Source organism: Lucilia sericata, unplaced genomic scaffold, assembly GCF_015586225.1.
Source record: "Lucilia sericata isolate MDLA Ls3-8-SP2 unplaced genomic scaffold, ASM1558622v1 Contig001977F_arrow, whole genome shotgun sequence".
NCBI classification, from domain to species: domain Eukaryota; kingdom Metazoa; phylum Arthropoda; class Insecta; order Diptera; family Calliphoridae; genus Lucilia; species Lucilia sericata.
The window spans coordinates 22,501-50,357 of NW_023995848.1; the positions used below are offsets into that span (position 1 = coordinate 22,501).

At 30.4% G+C, this 27,857-nt stretch overlaps 1 protein-coding gene across 6 annotated transcripts in view; it reads right to left on the bottom strand.

Annotated features, from left to right (window-relative positions):
• The window catches only part of LOC119613115 (cartilage oligomeric matrix protein), a 41,453-nt gene extending 16,198 nt beyond the window's left edge, over positions 1-25,255 (bottom strand). For 2 of the 6 annotated variants that reach the window (XM_037969056.1, XM_037969060.1), the window contains exons 1-9: positions 25,137-25,232; positions 23,938-24,108; positions 10,609-10,921; positions 10,287-10,353; positions 9,802-10,117; positions 8,721-8,850; positions 8,465-8,599; positions 6,094-6,285; positions 2,925-3,042 (exon numbers count right to left, since the gene is read on the bottom strand). In XM_037969056.1, coding sequence (XP_037824984.1) covers positions 2,925-3,042; positions 6,094-6,285; positions 8,465-8,599; positions 8,721-8,850; positions 9,802-10,117; positions 10,287-10,353; positions 10,609-10,684 — 1,034 coding nt within the window. In that variant the 5' untranslated portion in view covers positions 10,685-10,921; positions 23,938-24,108; positions 25,137-25,232. Of the gene's footprint in view, positions 1-2,924; positions 3,043-6,093; positions 6,286-8,464; positions 8,600-8,720; positions 8,851-9,801; positions 10,118-10,286; positions 10,354-10,608; positions 10,922-11,073; positions 11,091-21,707; positions 21,759-23,937; positions 24,697-24,783 lie in introns of those variants that run through there. The other 4 variants (XM_037969058.1, XM_037969061.1, XM_037969057.1 and 1 more) reach the window with 4 other exon arrangements.
• Positions 25,256-27,857: the final 2,602 nt, after the last annotated feature.

The window sequence follows — 27,857 nt, forward strand, 5'->3', positions numbered from 1 at the left end:
CAGTTTCTTCACTTTAAAATAACATTTTAATTTCAATTTATAGATGTTCCAAGCTTTAGATTAAGAAGATTAAGATAACTATAATCTAAAGCTTGGAACATCTATAAATTGAAATTAAAATGTTATTTTAAAGTGAAAAAAAATGGATTTTCAAATGATCTTAACAGATTTTTATCAAAGAAAGAACAATATACAAAAGAGATCAACCCCTATATTCATTAAAGATTAAAGTTAAAGAAAAAGTTAGATTAATATCTTTAATAACATGAGGATAAACCTCTATTTTATAGTCGACAGATTAGGCTTTCAGATGACCTAAACACTCTTATAAAGAGAGGTGTCTTTGAACTCTTATAAGGTCAAAAGGGGTAAAAAAAATCTATGTTTAGAAGACAATATCACAACTACCTGATGTGGTGGAGAAATTCTGAGACCAAATTAGGATTCAACACAGCTCAACCCTTTAGAAATGTATACTTTGATCTCTGTCGTATTTTGAAGGATAAAGTCAATTTCCTAAGGGACTTTATAGAGCGACTAGGTCTTAAAGGTCCGACTTTACATATCATTTCTGAATATATAAAACTAACAACATTTTACCACAAACTTAAGAACTGTATTCCGGTGGTTACTTGTATGAGGGCTGGATAAAATATTGGCTATTTTTAATATCAAAACTCCTCCAGTTTGGACTATATCATGCTTTTAACAGCCAGATGGATAGACACATCTAAATCGTCTTAGAATTTAATAGGGACTCAGAATATATTTATATATTATTGTGGGTCCACGACCAATATTTCGATGTACCGAATGAGTATTCTACAGTTCAACTTTCATATAGTTCGAAAGATTGGCATCAATTTAGAATCACAGGATTATTCATTTGAACACTTTATAGAGCAAATATTTCTGTCTACGTGTAAACCTAAACAATATGAGTATTTAACTTATTGAGTTCGGACCTATCGAAACTAATATATTAGCTTAAAGTAATCAGGAGATTATAGAGTTATCGAGCATCTTTTTTAAGATAAATTTTCTTAATAGCAAAATCTTTGAGATTTTTACACCGATTCGAGCAATAATTTTACTATATGTTGTGACCGACACCATATCGAAACTAATCCCAACTATTACAAAGATAATCATTTAGAATTCAGAATATAAAGTCCATTTGGCAGCAATATATATTTCTGAATAAGATTTAATATTTCAATATTTAAAGTGGATCCAATCTTAAATAATTTAGGACCGCAATATTTATAGAGCAAATATTTTGACCTTCATGTAAACCTATATAATATGAGTATTTAACCCTTATGTGTAAGACCATAACTACACTAATATACTAACTTAAAGTAATCAGGAGTTTTTAGAATTATCAAGCGCACATATCTCAAAGGACTGGCCTAAACAGAACGACCGGAATTTGAAAAAAAAAAACTTAGCATATATCGACACAATTTCCTAAGGTATCAGTTCCAAGAACTATATAATTATATAAAATAATATGGTGATAGATATTGGAGAACAAAAGTAACCGATATATAGTCGTTATTAGTCGTTGGGGCGCTGGTATACAGAAGTGAGAGATGGCTCGAGAGAGAGGTATATGTGTAGCCAACTATTTTCTTTAGGAAAATCTCCCTGATAAATAGTTTTTATACATGAATTTGACTCTTGTAGGATTCAATACTTAGCAATTACTGCAAATGGATTTGAATCAATTTTGATCGTACTTTGCTATACAAAATGAATGCCCCTAACCATTATAATGATTTCTAACTAGAACTTTATCAACTTTTAATGATTTATTCCAAAACTAGAACCTTTTATCATTTAACAAACTTTTTTTTGTTCTAAAAGATCATTCTCACTCTAAGGAAATCATAAATTTAAAAAAAATAAAACACATTTGAACAAAAATCACATACACCTGTCATAAATTAATATATAACTCGTCTCATTAAAGGGCATTCATATTAATTTATTCCATTTTATTATTATGGTTATTTTCTTAAGTGATTCTCTCCACTTATCAAAACAGAAAAGAAAAAAAGTTGATTTAATATAACTCTGCCGGCTGTTGTAGGTAGAGGCGTCTTAAAAGAATCCATTTAATCATTTGATTTTATTAACTCACTAAACAAAAAGACAAAACAAAAAAAACCAACTATTGTATTGACTGGAAAATAATTTATGAGCCAAATAGAAGATCACATACATACAAACAAACAACAAAGAACAAGAACAACATAAACATGATTTTCTATTAAAAACCCATTCAAATTAATGAAAATAACATGATCGTTTAGCTCGATCGTTCCCTCACTCGTTGTGTTTTTTTTAAAAATTGTCATTTTTATTTTTATCAAATGTAAATGTGGCATGTTAAGTCTATGTTAACTGTCAGTTGTGTTAGTCTATGTTTAGATCACCTGTTGATCCTTTCTTATCTTTCTAGTTCTCTTATAGTTTATTGTGTAGAGTGTTCGGCTTTTGTTAATATTTTGACTTTTTAAAGAATTTATGAGCTATTTACCACATAAAAATAAATAATATTTATTGTTTTTAACCAAACCCTTTAAATATCTTAAGAAAACAATGTTTAAGTCTTAAGTGTTTAACTATCAAAGCTATTGTCTATTTGTTTTTTATTCAATTTTATATCCTGAGCGGCTTTTTTTAAATACATTTTTTGATCAAATTGCTTTAAAACCTATAATTTTCAAATGAAATATAGAAAAGAATGTCTTTGAAAAAATATTATCTTTTGGACGGTTTGCCGTTTAGTCATTGTTCTTGTCTTTTAATTAAAAGCAATTCTTTAGAAAAAGAACACTTTTGTTTTCCTTTAAATTTCTTATAAAATCATTAAATATCTTAACAGAAAACAATAAAAGTTTTTTTTGTTTACTTACATATAACAGGGACGATCACTGCAGGTAACGCCTGGTTTGCAAATTTTACCATCACCTATCATGCCCACGGGACAGCGGCCACACCTTGGTCCCGCAGCAGAATCATAGCATTCGACACCTTTAAAATATGACAAAAATACAAACAAGATTATTATTATTGTTGTTATTATTAGTACATATTAAACATATTTCCACATAAATAGGTTCGTTCGGTTCTTCTCGAAATGTAAATAAACATGGCAACAATATTGTCATTTTTGTATTTGTCTGACAATTTAAAGGTTTAATGGCGTTAATTAGGTTGAACATTTTATGTGAACACTTTCTTATTTAAAATGTAAAACCTTATTAACTTAATACAAAAACAAAATCGAGTTTTTAAACTTCTTCTGCTCTGTTTGCTGGGCTTTTATGTTGACTAGGAGCATCTACACCTAGTACCCTTTCGACTCTATTAAAGTGACATTTTTTACAATTTTCTTCAGTTTTTCTCACTTTTAATCTATTCACTTTATTTCACAAGTTGCAATTGAAAAAATAAGCTAAACTCGATTTAAGCTAGTTTAAACTAAGTTTAAACTGAGAAAAGTTAAGATAAATCCCTATAAAGTGTTTCATATAAGTATTGTAATGTTATGTTAATATTTGAGATCTTTACCAATCACTCTCTTAAGTTTCTGTTAAACTAATTATGTAAACTTGCTTAAACATGGTTAAACTAAGTTTAAACTAAGCTAAAACAAGATTAAGCTCTGAATTAAACTAGAATAATGTAATTTTATATTCATATTTGAAATCTATATATTTTCATTCTATCATTAAGATGAATTAATAATCTAAACCTGGTTTAGATATAGTTAAACTAAGTTTAAACTAAGCTAAGATAAGGTGAAGTATATTGTGGGATTTATTTAAGTTTAAACTGGGTTTAATTGCAAAATTTACATATAACATTTGTATTCCAAACTATTTTAAATAAATGCTTAAACTCGTTTTAAGCTAGATTAAACTTAGTTTAAACTAAAATTCCAAGTGGGCGGGAAGCCATATTAAGAAAATATGAAATGCGTATATTTGAGATAATATAACAGTTAAGGTCCTCAAATTTTGTCGGAGCCACTTTAGTGAGAATATGATTATTTAGGACAAACAGTAGGCGGCCTAGACTTAGGAGGCGTGGCACCTCCCATATAAATCAAATACAAATATTCGTTTATCTGGAAATTGGCTTGAAGCCCCCATATGAATTAAATAGAAAAAATTCGTATATCTGAGAAACTATTAGAGCTAGAATCTTAAAATTTTACTTAAAGAATTTTGACATTCATCTGAACATTTAGAGTATAACGGGCGGACTTTCATTGGGGAACTTTGCACCTCCCATATGAATTAAATATAAAATTTCGCTTATCTGGGAAACTAATAGAACTTGATTATTAAAATTTTGCACAAATTATTTTAATATACATTTGAACACTTTGGTGGGCGGACTTTCGTGTATCTTGGAAACTCTTATATTCTTCAAATTTTTCATAGATAGATAGAAATTGAACTTGCAATAATTTGCTTGACATCTCTCATATGTAACATATTGTAAATCTGGAAAACTATTGTAGTTAGTATCTTCAAAATCGTGGGTTTTTATTTATACATATTGCTTTTAGGGTAGCAAAGCACACTGGGTATAGCTAGTTTTAAATAAATTACATAACAGTTGCTATCAAAGTTAAATAATAAACTAAACTCGATTTAAACTAGATATTTGACCAGATTTAGTGTGATTTAAGCTAGATTAAACTTAGTTTAAACTAAGCTAATGCTAGATTAAGCCATATTTCGTACTTGTACTTTAGAAAAATTTCATAACAATTTACATAAAATCAACATAATAAACTAAACTAGATTTAAGCTAGATTACACTAAGTTTAAACTTAGCTATTGCTAGTTTAAGTCATAATTTAAACAAATAGTTCAAATAAATTGTTTAGAAATTATAAAATGAAACTAATTTAAGATATCTAACCAGACTTAATAAACAAAACTCAATTAAAGTTGAGTTAAACTAAGTTTAAACTAAGCTGGTGCAAGTTTAAGTCATTATTTGTACAAGTACGTTAAGTAAATTACTTAAATATGACGTTAAACCAGATTTAGTAAACTAAATTTAAATCAAGATAAATTAAACTAAGTTTAAACTAAGCTATAGCAAGTTTAAGTCATGTTTTGTACAAATACGTCAAATAAATAGTTTAGCAAGTCTAAAATGAAACTTATTTAAGAAATTAAACCAATTATAGTTTAGTTAAACTCAGTTTAAACTGCAATAAAACAAGTTTAACAATAAATTTTAAATAAAAATAAAAATTTACTTAGAATACATACTTAAACTTTATTAAAAAATCATAAATTTCTTATAATATTTAAAATTTTCTAAATTTCTTTCTTAATAAGTTTTATTTCTTAAATTTTACCCCACAAAACAGGCCTCGATCTCATAAATCTTTAACTTATTATAGTTTATATAGCTTTTCTAAACAAAGAATATTAAATAAATCATCATTATGTCCATTAAATAGACAAAATTTACACAATACAACAAATTTCCAAATACTACAACCTATTTAAATATTTGGAATATTTCTATAGATCAAATTTTATGACCAATTCATATTTAGATACATATTTTCTTTAATAATTCTTACAAACAAACAACATAGTTTTCCAATTTGGTAATAAAAAAAGACAATATTTCTAGTTATTAGAAAATATGTATTTCAACAGTGATGGTGGCGGTGGTGCTAGAGGTGGAAAAAAACTCCCACATTGTTTGAAATGGAACATTTTATGGCGCAGAAAAAAACAAACGATTATAAAACGTTTAAATGTGAAATTAAATAAATTTTAATAAATTTATAACAAAACGAGCAAAAAAAAACTAACAAGTTTAAAACTTTTGCAATGCCGACAACAATTTATTAGATAGGAATTTTAAGAACCCCCTTTGTCTTAGAAAGACAACTTATAGGACTAGTGCAAACTGGTATTTAAAACATTAATATGGACATTACAACCAAAACTGGTTTATTAATAAATAATTTATTATTTAACTATTAAGAAAAATTACTTTAGTTAAAATTTACAAAAATTTGTTTTAAAATGTTCTACTTACCAGGATAGCAAGGATTTGAGGTACGGCATGTTGGTTCAATGCGTATATTATTATCACCTTTGGGCTCCTTGCAACCGGCACAATTCTCAAGGAGCATGCGCAAATAAGAAATCTCTTGACGCTGGTGGGCGATATCTTCACGTAGTAATTTTACTAAAGCCATTAAATCGCTCAGTGATTTTGCGAGGGCGTCTACAAAGTTTACAAAAGAACAAAACAAAAGAAAACAAAATAAGGAATTAAATAAACCAGGTAAGTTTTGTAAAAATATATATATAACAAAAACTTCAGCTGAAAAAACATTACTATAGTAAATATACCATAGTAGTATTGAAAAGGTTGCCACAAGTCAACTTTAAAATAAAAAAATAAATAAAATGTTGTGTTTTTGTATACATACACTATATTCATTCATACCCTTACAGTGACATATGTCACAAAAACTTGCAAAAAAAAATCTAGAATAAAATTGTATAAAACTAATCGCAAAAATTACTCATACGACATACAACCTATTTAAAGTGTAGGTTGCAGTATTGCAATTGTATGGCAGCAGCAATAACAATAACTAAAGTTTAACATATGTTGCTTTTGTATACATTGTTATAGTAGTCAATAGTCGGGTATATAAACATCTATTTACTATACTTTTTAAACACTTACACATTTACATTGCAACCATTTTTTACGTCTGGTTAATTTGCAAGACTTGTTCTTTTTAACGAAATGATTCTATAAATTTGCTAGAATTAGAGTCTAAATCAAGTTAATTCAGTTGAAAATGTTATTTGAGCAAGTTTAAACTTGGTTTAAACTCAGTTTAAACTAAATTAATTTAAGATTAACTCTTATTTTGTGTGGTTTATTCAATATATTATGATGTAATATTGATATGTATCAAAACTCTATGCAGTTTATTTGCTTACCCGCAGTATTACTCAATGGCTAGTCCACAATCTAGTCCAAAAACTACTCTACATACTAGTGTATAGACTATTCCAAAGACTAGTCTACAGACTATTCCAAAGACTAGTATATAGACTAGTCCAAAGACTAGACCATAGACTAGTCCAAAGACTATACCATAGACTAGTCCAAAAACTAGACCATATACTAGTCCAAAGCCTAGCCTAATGAAAAGTCGATAGACTTTTCCAAAGACTATTCCATAGACTAGCTCAAAACTACACAGAGGGAAAAAGAAATATACACGCTTGGTACCAAATTGGCACCAAAGAGTTTGTAATTTTTCAATAACAACCGTTGTCAAAGTATATACATACGTACGACAACACTATGTCGCAACGTTGTCAACATTGCAACAATTCGTTGTCGAAATCTAAATTTTTTACACATACGTTGTCTAAATGTTAACAAACGTGGTAAGTTCACTATTGCAAACAATCCGTTGTCAATAGTGAGCTTACCACGTTTGTTAACATTTAGACAACGTGTGTGTAAAAAATTTAGATTTCGACAACGAATTGTTGCAATGTTGACAACGTTGCGACATAGTGTTGTCGTACGTATGTATATACTTTGACAATGGTTGTTATTGAAAAATTACAAACTCTTTGGTGCCAATTTGGTACCAAGCGTGTATATTTCTTTTTCCCTCTGTGTAGTCCATAGACTAGTCCAAAGTCTAGTTTAAAGATTAGTTTATAGACTAGTCCAAAGACTAGTCCATAGACTTGTCCAAAGACAAGTCCAAAGCAATTTTTGGCACACAGTTTTATAATTAAAATTTTTTATACCTGTTCTTAACTAATCTAAACTCTATTCTTAACTAACCTGTCACTCAAGTCTCCGGTGTAAAACGCTACAAAACAAATCGAAACTAAATTTAAAAAATCATAAAATAGCATCTAATGTAGAGGTTTTACAGAATAAACTGACAAGATTAAGGCCATGTAACCTACAGATATATAGATACAAAACCAAAAAAAAAAAAACTCTACAACAACATTTATGCAAACATGCGTAAATACACATAAATAATGAAACTATTAAAAAAAACTACAGTCATAGAATCAAAAAATGTACTTGTAAGTGGTAGGAATTACAGATATACATACAACCAACTCTTCTCTCTACTAATCATTTTGTAACTACAGCATATATGCTCGTTATTGCTGATTATTTTAATGGCGCTGTGCAGCAGATGCTGCTAATGACAGAACAGAACTGACTGCAACAGTATTTAGATTGCTGTTTGTTGATTGCTTAGCTAATCTTTAAGTACTTTTTAAGCTGATTCATTTTCGCATTTTAAGGCAGTTGTATCAACGAGTGACAACTACACACCCCATCTTTAATTCTTTGTTGGAAAAAAATATGTCATTTTGTTTAGGATTTAGCATTATCTTACCTTCACAATCACCACTCATTATGGGTATGTCACCCCTACGATCGATGTCCAAGGGTATTTGTTGTTGATATTGTTCAGCACTGGTGCTGGGTTCGTGATTAAACCAATTGCGTACATCACGTTTCTTGTTTTTCTCTAATAAAAAACAGATTTTAAACGAAATACAAATTATTAAATTTAATCGATGATTTCGACTTAATCTAAGTTTAAATGTCAGTTATGCCTAAGTATATCGTTTATTTATTAATAAACTTACCTCTTTCTGAAATTTTGTTCTTTAACATGCGTCTATTGCCTCTACGATTAAGACCCTTTTGGCAATTAGCTCTTTGCAAAGCACTGTCCACATTGCCATCGAAATGTAGAGGATATTTGCGTTCACGGAACTGAATAAAAGAAAAGAAGGAAATAAGTTATTAAGAATTATTAGTTCTAGTTCTGTTCTAGTTCTGTTCTAGTTATGTTCTAGTTCTGTTCTAGTTCTGTTCTAGTTCTGTTCTAGTTCTGTTCTAGTTCTGTTCTAGTTCTGTTCTAGTTCTAGTTCTGTTCTAGTTCTAGTTCTAGTTCTAGTTCTGTTCTAGTTCTGTTCTAGTTCTGTTCTAGTTCTGTTCTAGTTCTGTTCTAGTTCTGTTCTAGTTTTGTTCTAGTCTGTTCTAGTTCTGTTCTAGTTCTGTTCTAGTTCTGTTCTAGTTCTGTTCTAGTTCTGTTCTAGTTCTGTTCTAGTTCTGTTCTAGTTCTGTTCTAGTTCTGTTCTAGTTCTGTTCTAGTTCTGTTCTAGTTCTGTTCTAGTTCTGTTCTAGTTCTGTTCTAGACCTGTTCTAGACCTGTTCTAGTTCTGTTCTAGTTCTGTTCTAGTTCTGTTCTAGTTCTGTTCTAGTTCTGTTCTAGTTCTGTTCTAGTTCTGTTCTAGTTCTGTTCTAGTTCTGTTCTAGTTCTGTTCTAGTTCTGTTCTAGTTCTGTTCTAGTTCTGTTCTAGTTCTGTTCTAGTTCTGTTCTAGTTCTGTTCTAGTTCTGTTCTAGTTCTGTTCTAGTTCTGTTCTAGTTCTGTTCTAGTTCTGTTCTAGTTCTGTTCTAGTTCTGTTCTAGTTCTGTTCTAGTTCTGTTCTAGTTCTGTTCTAGTTCTGTTCTAGTTCTGTTCTAGTTCTGTTCTAGTTCTGTTCTAGTTCTGTTCTAGTTCTGTTCTAGTTCTGTTCTAGTTCTGTTCTAGTTCTGTTCTAGTTCAGTTCTAGTTCTGTTCTAGTTCTGTTCTAGCTCTGTTCTAGTTCTGTTATAGCTCTGTTATAGCTCTGTTGTAGTTCTGTTGTTTCTGTTCTAGTTCTAGTTCTGTTCACACTTACCAACTTAACCACTGGATCATCCATTTGTGTATACAATTTCGTCAGATTCATATCCACTTCATGTGAAGAGGTTTCCTTACAATCCACCAACAAAGAAATACGATTTTTATGAAAGTGTAAAGCTAAGGAACGTATAGTGCTGGTCTCATTGGTGTGAGGTATATCGAAGTGTAACGATTCCACATCTCCAGCAGCACTAATATCCAAAGTGACCCTTTGCTGTTTGCGATCCAAAAAGAAAGACATTTTGTGTTTAAGGGTGGGAAAATCGATCATGAACAAAGCTTCAATCGAAATGTGTAATTTGCGACGGGGTCTAGGAAGGAAGAACAAAATTTAAAACGTCCTTGTTCACTATTTATGTGCCGTTTAAGAAAACAAACGGCTACTTGAAAATGTTATCTTTTAAAATGTTGAATTTATCTTAAATCATGTTTAAACCCAAAAAATAAATAAAATCTGAGAGTCACCACTCATTCACTCACCTTATATGACGCATCGATATAACACAATCACCCTTTTTAATGTGTTGTTCCAGTTCTGATGAAGCCACTGTAAGATTAAAAGAAAAAAGGAACCAAAATATAAAGAGTTGTCAGTTATTGTGGTTGTTCATATAAAGGAAATAAATATTTAAATGCCCTTTTTATCTTACGTGTAATCAATTGTTTATTATTAAGTAACAATTTCACGCACTCAAATGGACAGACAATAGGACAGACCAATCAATGGACGGACATTCAATAAAAATTCATCACATTTGTTTAAAAACGATATCTTGCTGTGTTCAACGCTTAGCACACTTACCTGGATCTAAAGACAGTGACGCCACTTGGGTCAGGCAAAGCAGCGCCGTCAATACACTAAAACTCAGCCAATTCATTATGATTTGGCGTTTATTTATTTAGGTTTTCGTTGTTTTTTCAGTGGGTTTCCCAAGTGTCTCCTCAATAGCTCTTGCGTTCGTTGTTGAAAAGTCAACAACTGTTATGAAAACGAAGATTTTTTCAGTTGTTTGCTGTTATTGATGTGTCAACAGTAAATATATCTTTATTGATTTCTTGCTTGTTTTCCCAAAATATATTTTATTTTATTTTCATATGCACAATCTTGTCCAAAACTGTAAAGATTAAATAAATTGTTTTTTATGATATTTTGTTAAAGATTTTGTGTAAATTTGTTATTTCATATCTTAAAGTTGCATTTTTTTGTAAAAAATCAATATTTATTATAACACTTTAGTTTAATAAATTTTTAAAATTCTTTTATCACTTTAACTGTAAGTGTTACACCATCAATTGTCTAAATGAAAATGATTTGAAAAACAATAAATGCAATTATTACATGTTCTTTGAGAAGGAAACTGTGTGAGTTAAAATGGAGGTTAGACTGAAAAGTTGTTAAAAGGTAAAGAGCAGATTTTGAATTTAGTTTACTTCATTTCTATTAAAAGAACCTAGTTCAGTTCTAGTTCAGTTCTAGTTCAGTTCTAGTTCAGTTCTAGTTCAGTTCTAGTTCAGTTCTACTTCAGTTCTAGTTCAGTTCTAGTTCAGTTCTAGTTCAGTTCTAGTTCAGTTCTAGTTCAGTTCTAGTTCAGTTCTAGTTCAGTTCTAGTTCAGTTCTAGTTCAGTTCTAGTTCAATTCTAGTTCAGTTCTAGTTCAGTTCTAGTTCAGTTCTAGTTCAGTTCTAGTTCAGTTCTAGTTCAGTTTCTAGTTCAGTTCTAGTTCAGTTCTAGTTCAGTTCTAGTTCTATGTTCAGTTCTAGTTCAGTTCTAGTTCAGTTCTAGTTCAGTTCTAGTTCCGTTCTAGTTTCAGTTCTAGTTCAGTTCTTAGCTTCAGTTCTAGTTCAGTTCTACTTCAGTTCTAGTTCAGTTCTAGTTCAGTTCTAGTTCAGTTCTAGTCCAGTTCTAGTTCAGTTCTAGTTCAGTTCTAGTTCAGTTCTAGTTCAGTTCTAGTTCAGTTCTAGTTCAGTTCTAGTTCAGTTCTAGTTCAGTTCTAGTTTCAGTTCTCGTTTCAGTTCTAGTTCAGTTCTAGTTTCAGTTTCTAGTTCAGTTCTAGTTCAGTTAGTTCTAGTTCAGTTCTAGTTTCAGTTCTAGTTCAGTTCTAGTTCAGTTCTAGTTCAGTTCTAGTTCAGTTCTAGTTCAGTTCTAGTTCAGTTTTCTAGTAGTTCTAGTTACATTCTAGTTCAGTTCTAGTTCGGTCCCAGTTCAGTTCTATTTCCGTTCTAGTTCAGTTCCTAGTTCAGTTCTAGTTCAGTTCCTAGTTCCAGTTCTAGTTCAGTTCTAGTTCAGTTCTAGTTTCAGTCTGTCCAGTTCTAGTTCAGTTCTAGTTCAGTCTAGTTCAGTTCTAGTTCAGTTCTAGTTCAGTTCAGTTCGTTCAGTTCTAGTTCAGTTCTAGTTCAGTTCTAGTTCAGTTCTAGTTCAGTTCTAGTTCAGTTCTAGTTCAGTTCTAGTTCAGTTCTAGTTCAGTTCTAGTTCAGTTCTAGTTCAGTTCTAGTTCAGTTCTAGTTCAGTTCTAGTTCAGTTCTAGTTCAGTTCTAGTTCAGTTCTAGTTCAGTTCTAGTTCAGTTCTAGTTCAGTTCTAGTTCAGTTCTAGTTCAGTTCTAGTTCAGTTCTAGTTCAGTTCTAGTTCAGTTCTAGTTCAGTTCTAGTTCAGTTCAGTTCTAGTTCAGTTCTAGTTCAGTTCTAGTTCAGTTCTAGTTCAGTTCTAGTTCAGTTCTAGTTCAGTTCTAGTTCAGTTCTAGTTCAGTTCTAGTTCAGTTCTAGTTCAGTTCTAGTTCAGTTCTAGTTCAGTTCTAGTTCAGTTCTAGTTCAGTTCTAGTTCAGTTCTAGTTCAGTTCTAGTTCAGTTCTAGTTCAGTTCTAGTTCAGTCTAGTTCAGTTCTAGTTCAGTTCTAGTTCAGTTCTAGTTCAGTTCTAGTTCAGTTCTAGTTCAGTTCTAGTTCAGTTCTAGTTCAGTTCTAGTTCAGTTCTAGTTCAGTTCTAGTTCAGTTCTAGTTCAGTTCTAGTTCAGTTCTAGTTCAGTTCTAGTTCAGTTCTAGTTCAGTTCTAGTTCAGTTCTAGTTCAGTTCTAGTTCAGTTCTAGTTCAGTTCTAGTTCAGTTCTAGTTCAGTTCTAGTTCAGTTCTAGTTCAGTTCTAGTTCAGTTCTAGTTCAGTTCTAGTTCAGTTCTAGTTTCTTCTAGTTCAGTTCTAGTTCAGTTCTAGTTCAGTTCTAGTTCAGGTTCTAGTTCTAGTTCAGTTCTAGTTCAGTTCTAGTTCAGTTCTAGTCAGTTCTAGTTCAGTTCTAGTTTCAGTTCTAGTTCAGATCTAGTTCACTTTAAAAATCCACCAGTAGTCTCAAGATCACTTTTCATACTATCCTCCTAAAATCAAAGAGATTCTTATACAATCATTAGGCAGCTTAAGTCAGTTGATATTTATAGAAATGTAGAAACTCGTCGTATACGCCAAAATTAGTTTAGACCAAAACAGTCCATATAAATCCAGTTGTCAACATCTCTAACAATTACAACAACACACCAACCAAGTAGACAACGACACACATCATCATCATTTCAACTTGAACATCATTTTTATTATAATCATCAAAACATGATATAACCATCTAAAGAAAAATCATAAGCCCGGCCTTAGTTTTTCAATGCAACACATTAAAATCATCAACAACCTCAAAATCATCAACATTTTTCTCATTATTGCTATTGTCGTTGTTGTTGTTGTCGTTGTTGCTGTGGATCACGTCAACATCTCTTTACCATATTGGGTCACTTACTCACAAGAAAAGAATTAATAAATAAACCACAAAAACAAAATAGAAAAACTAAACTTCAAGTTTAGCTTAAATTAAATAAGCGGCATTCCATTCATTCAGCTCTAACTGCTGCTGCTGCTACTACGCCTCATGGATGGAGATCATTTACAAAAAGTGTCAAATTTAAAAATTTTAATCTCTTTTCCTAGATCATTTTAATAAGACACCTATTTTTTTCTCATTTCTAACATTTTGTTTAATGTTTTTGGTTATTAGAAATTTAAATTTTGATTCCATTTTAAAAAGGGTTTTATAATAATCTGACAAGGTGTCAATTGTGTCTGATACCGTGTATCAAGGTTACATATGTTTGGTGATATTTAAAATAAAAAACGAAAATCAAATAAATTATGTAGGTATTTATTATTTTCTTTGATTGGTTTTTTAAGTTTTATTATTTGAAGATCTTGTTCTTAGATAATACTTTTTGAGGTTTAATTAAGCTTTCGGAAAAGCTTAATAAAATTAAAGGTTTATGATCTCTTCTTTATTGAAATTTATTTAAAGAACTGTCATTTTGTTTTGGAATTTATTTAGTAAATAAAGAATTTCTTAAGATTTGAGTTATTAAAGATGTCACTTACTATTTTCTTATCAAATAAGAAGGGATTTTGATTTGACAGAACGTATAATGATCTAGAAGGAATTGAATAGTTTCTTAAAATAATATGTCATAAATCCCCACAACTTTTGAGGAGTTGACTTTTAGTTATAGCTTTTAACTTATTAATTTTATAACCTAAGGCGTTAACCTTGCAACATCTGTTGCCATATACCATACCCACCTTTACCACAAACTTTCATTTCCTCTTAACTTCGATCATTTAATTTAGTTTCAAGACGAACAAAAAAGCCACAGATCATAAAAACTAAATCTCAGCAATCGCTTCAATATAAAAAGCTACTAATTGCCGCCGACAAACTAATTAATTTTTTCTACAAAAAGGCGATCGATCTTAAACTGTAACAGAAACATGGCACCAGCTAGCCACCCACGAATGAAATAAAAAGTAACAAACGCTCGCTCAACCATATAGCAAATGATCTGTCCTATACACGTTACTACTTAAGCCAAGCATACATGAAACGCTTTAGTTATATAAACAAATTTATTTGTATATGTTTTAAAGTTTAATTTTAAGATCAATTTAAATAAATTCTAAAGTTTTGGAAAAAAAACTCACACAACTACGATTACGCTGTAAACAAAAATCGGGAAATGTTTTATGACGGCAATTAGAATAAAATGTTTGATATATTTAATAGTGATCGTAAAATAGAGGAGTAAATAGGAGAAGGTAAAGTGCACTTATTTAGAAAAGGGAAAACCAAAGAGAAAATTATAGAAAAGTTGGAAAATAGTACTTTTCTGTATCTTTAAAAAATTAGTTCAAAACTTTTAGACTTTAGTCTAGTCTATAGTCTAGTCTATAGTCTAGTCTATAGTCTAGTCTAGTCTAGTCTATAGTCTAGTCTATAGTCTAGTCTATAGTCTAGTCTATAGTCTAGTCTATAGTCTAGTCTATAGTCTAGTCTATAGTCCTAGTCTATAGTCGAGTCTATAGTCGAGTCTATAGTCGAGTCTATAGTCGAGTCTATAGTCGAGTCTATAGTCGAGTCTATAGTCGAGTCTATAGTCGAGTCTATAGTCTAGTCTATAGTCTAGTCTATAGTCTAGTCTATAGTCTAGTCTATAGTCTAGTCTATAGTCTAGTCTATAGTCTAGTCTATAGTCTAGTCTATAGTCTAGTCTATAGTCTAGTCTATAGTCTAGTCTATAGTCTAGTCTATAGTCTAGTCTATAGTCTAGTCTATAGTCTAGTCTATAGTCTAGTCTATAGTCTAGTCTATAGTCTAGTCTATAGTCTAGTCTATAGTCTAGTCTATAGTCTAGTCTATAGTCTAGTCTATAGTCTAGTCTATAGTCTAGTCTATAGTCTAGTCTATAGTCTAGTCTATAGTCTAGTCTATAGTCTAGTCTATAGTCTAGTCTATAGTCTAGTCTATAGTCTAGTCTAGTCTATAGTCTAGTCTATAGTCTAGTCTATAGTCTAGTCTATAGTCTAGTCTATAGTCTAGTCTATAGTCTAGTCTATAGTCTAGTCTATAGTCCTAGTCTATAGTCTAGTCTATAGTCTAGTCTATAGTCTAGTCTATAGTCTAGTCTATAGTCTAGTCTATAGTCTAGTCTATAGTCTAGTCTATAGTCTAGTCTATAGTCTAGTCTATAGTCTAGTCTATAGTCTAGTCTATAGTCTAGTCTATAGTCTAGTCTATAGTCTAGTCTATAGTCTAGTCTATAGTCTAGTCTATAGTCTAGTCTATAGTCTAGTCTATAGTCTAGTCTATAGTCTAGTCTATAGTCTAGTCTATAGTCTAGTCTATAGTCTAGTCTATAGTCTAGTCTATAGTCTAGTCTATAGTCTAGTCTATAGTCTAGTCTATAGTCTAGTCTATAGTCTAGTCTATAGTCTAGTCTATAGTCTAGTCTATAGTCTAGTCTATAGTCTAGTCCTATAGTCTAGTCTATAGTCTAGTCTATAGTCTAGTCTATAGTCTAGTCTATAGTCTATCTATAGTCTAGTCTATAGTCTAGTCTATAGTCTAGTCTATAGTCTAGTCTATAGTCTAGTCTATAGTCTAGTCTATAGTCTAGTCTATAGTCTAGTCTATAGTCTAGTCTATAGTCTAGTCTATAGTCTAGTCTATAGTCTAGTCTATAGTCTAGTCTATAGTCTAGTCTATAGTCTAGTCTATAGTCTAGTCTATAGTCTAGTCTATAGTCTAGTCTATAGTCTAGTCTATAGTCTAGTCTATAGTCTAGTCTATAGTCTAGTCTATAGTATAGTCTATAGTCTAGTCTATAGTCTAGTCTATAGTCTAGTCTATAGTCTAGTCTCTAGTCTAGTCTATAGTCTAGTCTATAGTCTAGTCTATAGTCAAGTCTATAGTCAAGTCTAGTCTAGTATATAGTCTAGTCTTTAAAGCAAATAAATCATAGTCAAGAGACAAGTATTTTTCAGTAAGCAATTGGCCTCAAAAAACTACATTTATTTAAAAAAGTGCCTACCAATGATATATTACCTAATGAGGCCTTCTAAACTTTCTCTTCCTAGTCAGTGCGCAAATTACTGTGATCAATAAAAACTAATTTAGAAACCCATAATTTTTCTTCATATTTCTTCTTCATGTTAAAAACAATAAATGTCCAAGTACTTTAAGAAATTTTTAATGAAATTATAAATCATTTATGGAAAACTATTTATAAACAAACATCTGATGGAATTGACCATTTTAAAATGATTGTTTTTTTTTTCTGCTCTTTTTCAATTACAATAATAATAAACAATTGAATTGAATGATGATTGTTGTTTGTAAATTTATGAAAATTTATGTAAATATTATAGTGTGTGGTGGATCTTCTGAAATAAGAGTGATGATTGAAATGTGTCTGTCCATTCAAACGTCTGTCAGTCTATATACAAGTGTGTTTTTAGTATAAATAAGTGTTTATATTGGCGCACGTCATTTGTGGAAAATATCAAAAGAGTAACAGAGTGATGAGGAAGAATTGATACGATAACTGATTCCATTGGTATAAAAATCGGTTATAGTCAAAAAACTTTGTAAGGAAACTTTTTTAACACTTTAAATTTAACTTCAAAAGCTTTTCCCCTCCTACATAACAAACTTTCCAGTTTTTCCCATATTTATCTGTTTTATAAAATGTCAGCAATATCTTTGGTCACACTGTATTACCTTACAATTATTTTCCCATTGAATATTTCCTATTGCACTTTGAGTTAGTATGTAGTAGCCAACGGGCATTTACACACATTCAAACCTTCTCAATCATTTGAAAATTTAAATATTTTGTCAGTTGTAGTTTAAGTTTATATTGAAATGTCCAACACCCAAACTCAAAATATCAAAACAACCATAAATATTAACAAAAACAAAAAATAACAAACAAATACCCTAAAACTAAACAAAAATTAATCTCGTGGACACAGTCTCTGCGTCAGTCATAGATGGCTGCAACATTCCAAGTCATACTAAAAACATATCATTCAATAGCCGGGAAGAAAAAAGCTGTCGTTAAATTGTTTTCATTTGTTTGTCAGCCCGAAAGTGATTGAGTGGCCGAGCAACCACTCTAACAACATGTCCAGACTGAAAGATGAAAAGACGCAGTCAAAGAGTTATCTTTACAGAAGCTTTTTCTTTGGACACTATAAACCAACAACAACAACTCGTCTACGTCCACACAATATTGGTTATTGGTGATATGTATTCCAAAACATACAGCAATTGTATACCATATACTATGTATTCAACAGATACTTTTTTTCAATAAATATTTTCATTTTTATTAACTGTTTGTAACCGTAGGAAATGTGTGAGCGTTTTTGTTGCTGTTGCTTACCAGCTGCTGTTTATGTGGATTTTGACGCCGATATAGAAAACGCGATCAGACATTCATGATCAACAACATCAGCTACAATATCCATCTATGCAGCATCTACCAACCTCTACTACTCTTTTTTTAGTTTTTATCAATCTCAGTCAGTTGTAGTTTATTTCTTTTGCAAATCTTTTCTTTAACTCATATGGCTGGTTGGTTGGTTGTTAGCTGACTTGGTCTTGTTTAAGATTTAGTTGAGCAAAAAAAGTTTTGGTATGAATTCAGAAAAAAGTGTGTAGGAAGACGAGTTTGTTGTATGTTTATGTATAGATAGATTTATATTTTTGCGCCACTTTAAATCGCCCAAACCTAAAATCGAAAATAGTTACTGCTATTCGTATATATACGGTTTTCAAATTTACACTCAGAAAATTAGGATGGAATGAATGAATGATTCACAGCAGTAGCTATCTATCTATCTATCTATCTTTTTTTTTTTTTTTGTATAGTGGAGGTGGAAACCTTACATAGGTCCCAAACTGGGTATGTCGGATTCCTACCGACTAAAACCACCTCCATCGTCAACACCACACTCCGCGGAACTGCCACCAGGTACTACTTCGCGGGGTGGTCAGCCTTTTAGCTGATATTCTTTAATTCACTGCATTTGTTATTGTGTGAGATTCATCCTGCAATTTTCGAGTTATTTCTGCATCTCGCAATGCATTATTTATGGCTGTTAAATATGCGTTTACCATGAACCAATTGTGTTCTGACGCCATCATGATTCCGATTATGTTTCCTGTGTTTAGTTCTTCTCTTATGCATGACTCTAACCATGTTCGTAATTCTGAGAATTGGGGGCAAATAAAAACTACATGCTCCGCAGTTTCATCTTCCTCTATCTATCTATCTATCTATCTATCTATCTATCTATCTATCTATCTATCTATCTATCTTCTATCTATCTATCTATCTATCTATCTATCTATCTATCTATCTATCTATCTATCTATCTATCTATCTATCTATCTATCTATCTATCTATCTATCTATCTATCTATCTATCTATCTATCTATCTATCTATCTATCTATCTATCTATCTATCTATCTATCTATCTATCTATCTATCTATCTATCTATCTATCTATCTATCTATCTATCTATCTATCTATCTATCTATCTATCTAGCTATCTATCTATCTATCTATCTATCTATCTATCTATCTATCTATCTATCTATCTATCTATCTATCTATCTATCTATCTATCTATCTATCTATCTATCTATCTATCTATCTATCTATCTATCTATCTATCTATCTATCTATCTATCTATCTATCTATCTATCTATCTATCTATCTATCTATCTATCTATCTATCTATCTATCTATCTATCTATCTATCTATCTATCTATCTATCTATCTATCTATCTATCTATCTATCTATCTATCTATCTATCTATCTATCTATCTATCTATCTATCTATCTATCTATCTATCTATCTATCTATCTATCTATCTATCTATCTATCTATCTATCTATCTATCTATCTATCTATCTATCTATCTATCTATCTATCTATCTATCTATCTATCTATCTATCTATCTATCTATCTATCTATCTATCTATCTATCTATCTATCTATCTATCTATCTATCTATCTATCTATCTATCTATCTATCTATCTATCTATCTATCTATCTATCTATCTATCTATCTATCTATCTATCTATCTATCTATCTATCTATCTATCTATCTATCTATCTATCTATCTATCTATCTATCTATCTATCTATCTATCTATCTATCTATCTATCTATCTATCTATCTATCTATCTATCTATCTATCTATCTATCTATCTATCTATCTATCTATCTATCAATCTATATATCTATCTATCTATCTATCTATCTATCTATCTATCTATCTATCTATCTATCTATCTATCTATCTATCTATCTATCTATATATGTTTAACCAACATTTTCCTTTTGAGTGTAAACCGAAATTGAGGAAAATTTTCCTAGACATAAATGATCAGTTTTCAACACAACTATGTAACAGCCCAAAGATGAATGTTACGAATGTGTTCCAACAAAGATTACTCTCATTTGTCGTGTTCACTTAATAAAATGAGAGTAAAACATTTAAGACTTACAGTTTTTTGTTATCCAAAACCAAAAACAACAATGAAACATGTGTCAGTTATGTTAATGTTCAAAACATACTCTCATAGATTTTCAAATTCAAATGGGTGTTGTTGTTTTTGTTAATGTATGCCGTGTTGCTATTGCTGTTAATCAAATAACTTGACTCCAAATACAAGTTGTAAAGATTTTGGCGCCTACGCATAAATTTTATTTAGAGAGAAGAAGAAGAAGAAAAAAGTTCAACACTGGTTTTGGGGAATTTTTGTTGTTTTGTTAAATTCTTCAGGAGATTTTCATTTAATCTTGCATTTTATGTTTCACAAAAGAAAAAATACAACAACAATTTGCTTATTTTGCGGTCAATCATGATTAAAATTTCAACACAACAGAAAACTTCAAAAAGTATTCAAATCTCAGCTTAAACAAATGATAGATGGCGCTTTCTGGGAATTGGGAATGTGTGTTTGTCTATTTGTTTGAACACTTTTTTGACACTTAACGTTTTTAAACAATAAACTTCCGGTATGTATGGATGGAGTGATTTGAAAACTTTTCAGGCATTAAATTTGAAGGAAATATTATTGTTGTTGGTTTGGTGGTTGTCAGAATAAAGTGTTACATGTTAAAAGAGTTTTGTTTTTTGACATGTCAATAATAAATTTGTAAAACGAATGATGCCGGCAAAAAGCACTTTTAACTGATGACATAGAAAATGTTGAAAACCAATTGCTAATAATTTGAAATTTGTATTTTAAATGAAAATTAAAGTTAGGCTATTGTTTCCAAATAGCTTTTTTAATACCAAAAAAAGCTTTAAGAATGATTTAAAAATATTAGAAATCTGTAGCTTTCTCAACAATTAGATCATATGACCTTACGCTTCAGATTTGTTTTTAGAAAAACTGGTCTGTTTTCCCCTATTTGTTTAATTTGATTTTTTTCATCTGGTTTTTTTAAACTTTTTTAATTACTTTTCTTTGATTTTAATTAAATATACAAAATAAGGTAAAATAAAATTATTTTAAATTTATTTTCAACGCCCACCATGAAATTTAGCTTAACATTTTTTTTAATACATATTTATTATTTCTATATTGTTTAGCTATTAATTTATTTACTTGTTTATTTAAAACATTTTTATATTTTTACAGGCAAATTAACAAAGTTATAAAAATCTTTATAAAAAAATCTTTGAATATTTAATTATCATTTAGAAATTAAGTTAAACGACTCGATTCGGTTCATGCTAAATAGAATCATACTAACTAAGCATTTTGGTATTTACGTTAAATAATAATAATAATGAGAAAAAATTTAAATCTATTATTTAAACAATTTCAATTTTTAAAACAATATCGATTATAGGGTACTTGTTTAGAAACAAAAAAAAAAAAAAACCTAGTTATATAAACAAGAGGGCGTTAATGTTAATATTTATTTTGATTTAAAAGTTAAGTTATAATAAAAATGTATAGACATCAAATTAATTGTCTGTTGTTTTCTATTTTGAAAGGGATTTATTATTTCATTACCTTCGTCTACAACCTACTTAAGAAACTCTCTATAACCAAATCTATGAAACCCTGTAATTAGAAATTGATAAATTTGAAGTTTTAGCTTTGTAATGATAAAATATTATCATCATTATAGATTTATAACTTAATTATAGGAATCTTCAGCTAGGTTTTGAAAATTACTAAGTAGTTATTTATTTAAATGAAATCTTAAAACAACAACTAACATACGATCCCAATAAAACCTTCAAAGTCTTAAGCAGCAAATGTTTAACATTTAAATTTCAATATTTTCGAAGAATTTTGAAAAGAAAAAATTGTTTAATAAAAGTTGTTTATGGAACGGAAAAGGTTTAAGTTGTGATTTTCTCAAATTGGTGCGAAGTTTTCTTTTAATTTCTAAGTTCTAAAATGTTGAAATATTTGTAAACATAAAAGTTCTCATGATAAAGGTCTAATATTTTAAACATGACACTTTAAAACTTTTGTACCGACCCGATTAAGGTTAAACACTTTTATTCAATAAAGGCAGGTACAGAATAGACTACAGACTAGACTAGACTAGACTAGACTATAGACTAGACTATAGACTAGACTATAGACTAGACTATAGACTAGACTATAGACTAGACTATAGACTAGACTATAGACTAGACTATAGACTAGACTATAGACTAGACTATAGACTAGACTATAGACTAGACTATAGACTAGACTATAGACTAGACTATAGACTAGACTATAGATTAGACTATAGACTAGACTATAGACTAGACTATAGACTAGACTATAGACTAGACTATAGACCAGACTATAGACTAGACTATAGACTAGACTATCGACTAGACTATAGACTAGACCATAGACTAGACTATAGACTAGACTATCGACTAGACTATAGACTAGACTATAGACTAGACTATAGACTAGACTATAGACTAGACTATAGACTAGACTATAGACTAGACTATAGACTAGACTATAGACTAGACTATAGACTAGACTATAGACTAGACTATAGACTAGACTATAGACTAGACTATAGACTAGACTATAGACCAGACTATAGACTAGACTAGACTAGACTATAGACTAGACTATAGACTAGACTATAGACTAGACTATAGACTAGACTAGACTATAGACTAGACTATAGACTAGACTATAGACTAGACTATAGACTAGACTATAGACTAGACCATAGACTAGACTATAGACTAGACTATAGACTAGACTATAGACTAGACTATAGACTAGACTATAGACTAGACTATAGACTAGACTATAGACTAGACTATAGACTAGACTATAGACTAGACTATAGACTAGACTATAGACTAGACTATAGACTAGACTATAGACTAGACTATAGACTATAGACTAGACTATAGACTAGACTAGACTATAGACTAGACTATAGACTAGACTATAGACTAGACTATAGACTAGACTATAGACTAGACTATAGACTAGACTATAGACTAGACTATAGACTAGACTATAGACTAGACTATAGACTAGACTATAGACTAGACTATAGACTAGACTATAGACTAGACTATAGACTAGACTATAGACTAGACTATAGACTAGACTAGACTACTAGACTAGACTATACTAGACTATAGACTAGACTATAGACTAGACTATAGACTAAAAATCCGATATTCACTAAAAACCTAAATTTTCACAAAAAGAATATATTTTAATAAATTCTCAATTTTTCACTAAAATTTCGTTTTTCAAATTTTTTATAAATATTTTTTACTAAAAATCCAATTTACAAAAAAATCACAAACAATTCTTAATATAAATCTAATACAATTTAAAAAAAAAAATATAATTTTACTAAAAATCGATTTTTAAAAATTTTAATTTTGCTAAATATTTAAATATTAAAAAGGATTTTATGTTAAGTAAAAATCAAAATTTTCCAAAAATTTTAATTATTCTAAAAATGTTATATTTTATTAAAAATCTAAAATCTAAAAAAAGAAATTTCTAATTTTATTAAAAATTTAAAATTTTATTACAAATATCAAATTTTATTAAAAATCTGAAATTTTTCTAAAAATTTAATTTTCACTGAAAGTTTTCTTAGTTTAAGTCAATATTTTATTTTAAATTGTTTTAAATTATCTTAATTAAATTAAACTTCAACTTAGTAAGATTTCCCAAAAAAAATGCAACTAAATTAAACAGAAATCATTAAGGAAATAAAAAATTAAATACAAAATACAAAACTTACATTTTATCATGACAAGTTTAAATTCCAGATTGTTTTTTCTGAACCGCTCTGGCTAAAAAGTAATGTCCTTTAATCCACTTCCCTTACACCTTCGTTATAAAACTTTTCACTTTTTTATAGGTTTTAAATGATTTTAACACACGCAACTTTAATGATCGTCATAAGCAACAACTGACAATTGCCAAACAAACAACATATAAAATGAAAAAAGCAGAAAAATTTAAACCGTTAAAAATCGGGGGAAAAAAGAATTTAGATTAAGAAATCGTGTGGTGAGAGTTAAATAAATGTTTTTAGTTTAAATTGCAAAGTCTTCTTTTTTTTGGTTTTTGTCTGATATTAATGTTTTTAATGTTTTAATTTAATTATCAAACATTATTTATAGAGCAAACACACTTAAACACACACTGATCATAGTAGATAGTTCCGTTCGAACATATTTACTTAAGCATAGACATTTATCATTAACATTTCGTAATTTACACTAATAATAACAACTACAACAACAGAGATGGACGACGACAAAACAAACGTTGTGATTTAGTTTTTATTTTTGTAATTTACAAACACCTCACAAGATTTACACAGATACTTGTTGATCATACAACCTGGCAATGGACCATTTATTTATCAATCCAACAAGCGATGTAGTACCACAACAACCCACTCTTTGCTCTATGCTGCTTGCTTGATATGGACGCGATAATAATGATGATCCTATTTAAAGTGCCAAAAGTGATTTGTGAAATCTTGCGCAGTCTGTGCAGCAAAAAAAAAAAAAAAGACATAAAAATTAAAATAATATTCCATTAGCAAATAGACACGCACACTGGCTGGCAGACGCACCTCTACAGCCAGAAACCAGAAGAAGAACGAAGAAAAAAAACTTTATTTAGTTGACACTATGATGAGTTAAGGCCATCATTCAAATTACACATTTTCCAACACACAAAAAGTCTTTAAAGCAAAACTATCACTAGTGCCAAATAGTATCATCACTCATTTGTAACAAAAAAATGCAGAGGCGAATATAATTGTTAATCTTAGGTGGTCAGGGTTTGATCCATTTTTATGACATGACCTTTTTAATTATTATAGTTTTATTTAAATTCTTTTTTCTTTCTTTCTTAACTAATTAAAACGATTTATTATTAATAAATAAAACAAAATACTTAAACTATCACTCGCGTTTGTTTCACCTTTTATTGCTAAATTTTCGTTTCTTTGATACGATTTCTTTCTTGAGATAAAGTTAAGAATACCCGACTGCTTTGGTCAAGGTATAAACGTTGACTGACTGGCTCTATGGATAAATAATCATAACAGAGCAACAGCAAGCAACAAGTCAAGACAAAAACAACATCGTAAGAATAAAATTTGTTTTTATTATTCCTACTCACTACAACGTTGACGCTGATGACGATGGCGATGATGATGATGTTGTTGTTTGCTGTTGAAGGCAACAAGGTGCTCACTTACACATGTTGGCGAACATTTGAACTCCTGCTGTTTTTGTTGTGTTTTCTGTTTTCTTACCAACAACCACCACTACTCCCTTTAGTGTTTACCAAGAGCTATAATAATTTCCAGTTCACGAGATCTATCCATCCACACATACTCACTCGCTCTTATACTTTAAATCACATACATTAAGTGTTTGTTGCTGTTGTTGTTTTTGTGGTGCGTTGTATAAATACTTACATACTCTTTGTTGTAGTAAAGGAACAACAAAACAAATCAATAATAAACAACAAAAACAACAACAAAGTTTGTTTATCTACTCTTTTAGTTATGCTCGAATTTGTTGTGGTTTAGTCTGATGTTGTTGTTGTTGTTGGCGGTGAGTATTGATCTCTATTCGAATATTCTCATGTTTAAAGTTGCCATGTAAAGTTTTCTTTGCTTTTGCTTTTTATTGTTATTTTGGGGGGTGGGGGTGGTAAGCCTAAAATGTGTGTCGATTAATTTGCTAAAAGCATACAGTTTTGAAACAACATTTGAACTCTTCATGAGAGCCTTTTGTCATTATCTGCCTTTGACGATCATGAACGAAAACTTTTATTCTTCTGGCCGAAGAGGAACATCTGCCTTTATCTGATCAAGAAAGAAAACTTTTGATGTTTTCTCTATGGAACTAGATTCATCTATCATTTAGAAATCCTATTGAAAATAAAGAAGCCGTTCATTCTTCTGGCGGAAGAGGAACATCTTTCTTTATCTGATCAAGCACGAAAACTTTGAATGTTTTCCCTATGGAACTAAATTCCTCTATCATTTAGAAATCCTAATGAAAGTTAAGAAACCGTTCTATTCTTTTGGAGGAGGATGGAGATCTGCCGTTATCTCATCAAGAATGGAAACGTTCGATGTTTACTTTATGGAACTAGATTCCTCTATCTTTTAGACATCCTAATGGAAATAAAGAAACCTTTCCTTCTTCTAAAGGAGGATAGAGATCTGTCGTTATCTGATTAGGAACGAAAACTTATGATATACTTTATGGAACAAACTTAGCTGATTAAGAACGAAAACTTTCGTGGTTTACCTTACGAAACTAGATTCTTCACATTCTTCTGGCGAAGAATGAGAAGAAAGATCTGACGTAACATAATCAAAAAAGAGAACTTTCGATGTTTCGACTTTATGGAACTAGATTTCTCTAATCCTAATCCTAACATCCTAGTGTTTATAAAGAAACCTTTATTTCTTCTAGAGGAGTAGGAGAATGAAGATCTGAAATGACGAATAGGAGGTGGCTGATTCAAGAATTATGTGGAATACTGATGTAACTTCTGGAGAATTCGCCAATAATGTTATTATGGCAAGCGGACCAATGGCATTCGGACTATAAGTTACGAGATTAGGTTTAGGGACACACCCTCAATGCAGTTTCTAAATAAGAATTCGTTCACCAGACATCACGACGAATATTGTTTTTAACATTCGATGATGGTCTAAATGAGTCGATTAACAGAAGAATCACACGGTTCATTTAGTAATAGTGAAGTATTGTCAAAAAGATCTATGGGTGATCGCGATAGGTAGTATAAACTAGATCCCACCATTCGATCCAGATACTATAGCCAGAAAAATCTTAGGGCCCTAGTAAAAACCGTTACTAGCAAATAGAATAACGCTTCAGACGCATCCTTAGATAGGAAGTATTATTAAAACCATCGGTCTAAGGACCACAGGTCCCAAAATGTATAACAAACAAGCAACAATTTCAAAAAAAAAAAAACCTCAAGGCATTTTATTTTACCTTTGCAAAACTTAAACATTTCACTCAATCCGCTGGCAACTCTATCAAAAAATTGTTTACCTTTATTTCAAGTATTGCATTTTCAACTCAGAGATACAATATCTCTCGTGTTTTAATATCATTATTACGATATTTTCTCAAACGCCCACGTGCTATTTCTGCTGTTGCGGCTGCTGCTAATGCAGCATACGAAAAGCTACTGTGGCTGCCGGAACCACTGGCTCTGCTGTTGATTTGATTTTTATATGTTGTTGTTTACTTGATCACTCACACAAATAACAGCAACTTAAACCACTGATATACAGAGAGTGATATTTGCATTTAATAACAGAAACAACAAACAAATGCAGAGGCTGTAAAATAATTGCAAATGCGAAGAAGAAAAACAATAAAACTAGATCCTCTGACAGCCTGTCGTATGTCATTTGTGGTGAGCAATGTCATCCAACTTTGTTAATACTTTTGTACGTATGTATGTACGTTCAGGCTGCTGCAAAGAGTACGAACAAATAATAATAATTTCAAATCCATGTTTGTATCTCTGTGTTCATAGTATATGCAGTAGTGGATTATTGCCGGTCTACCAACAAATCGAATTTGTTGCGCCAATCAGTAGCATTCAGTCTTTGGAAGCTTAAGATTTACTTACATTATGTTT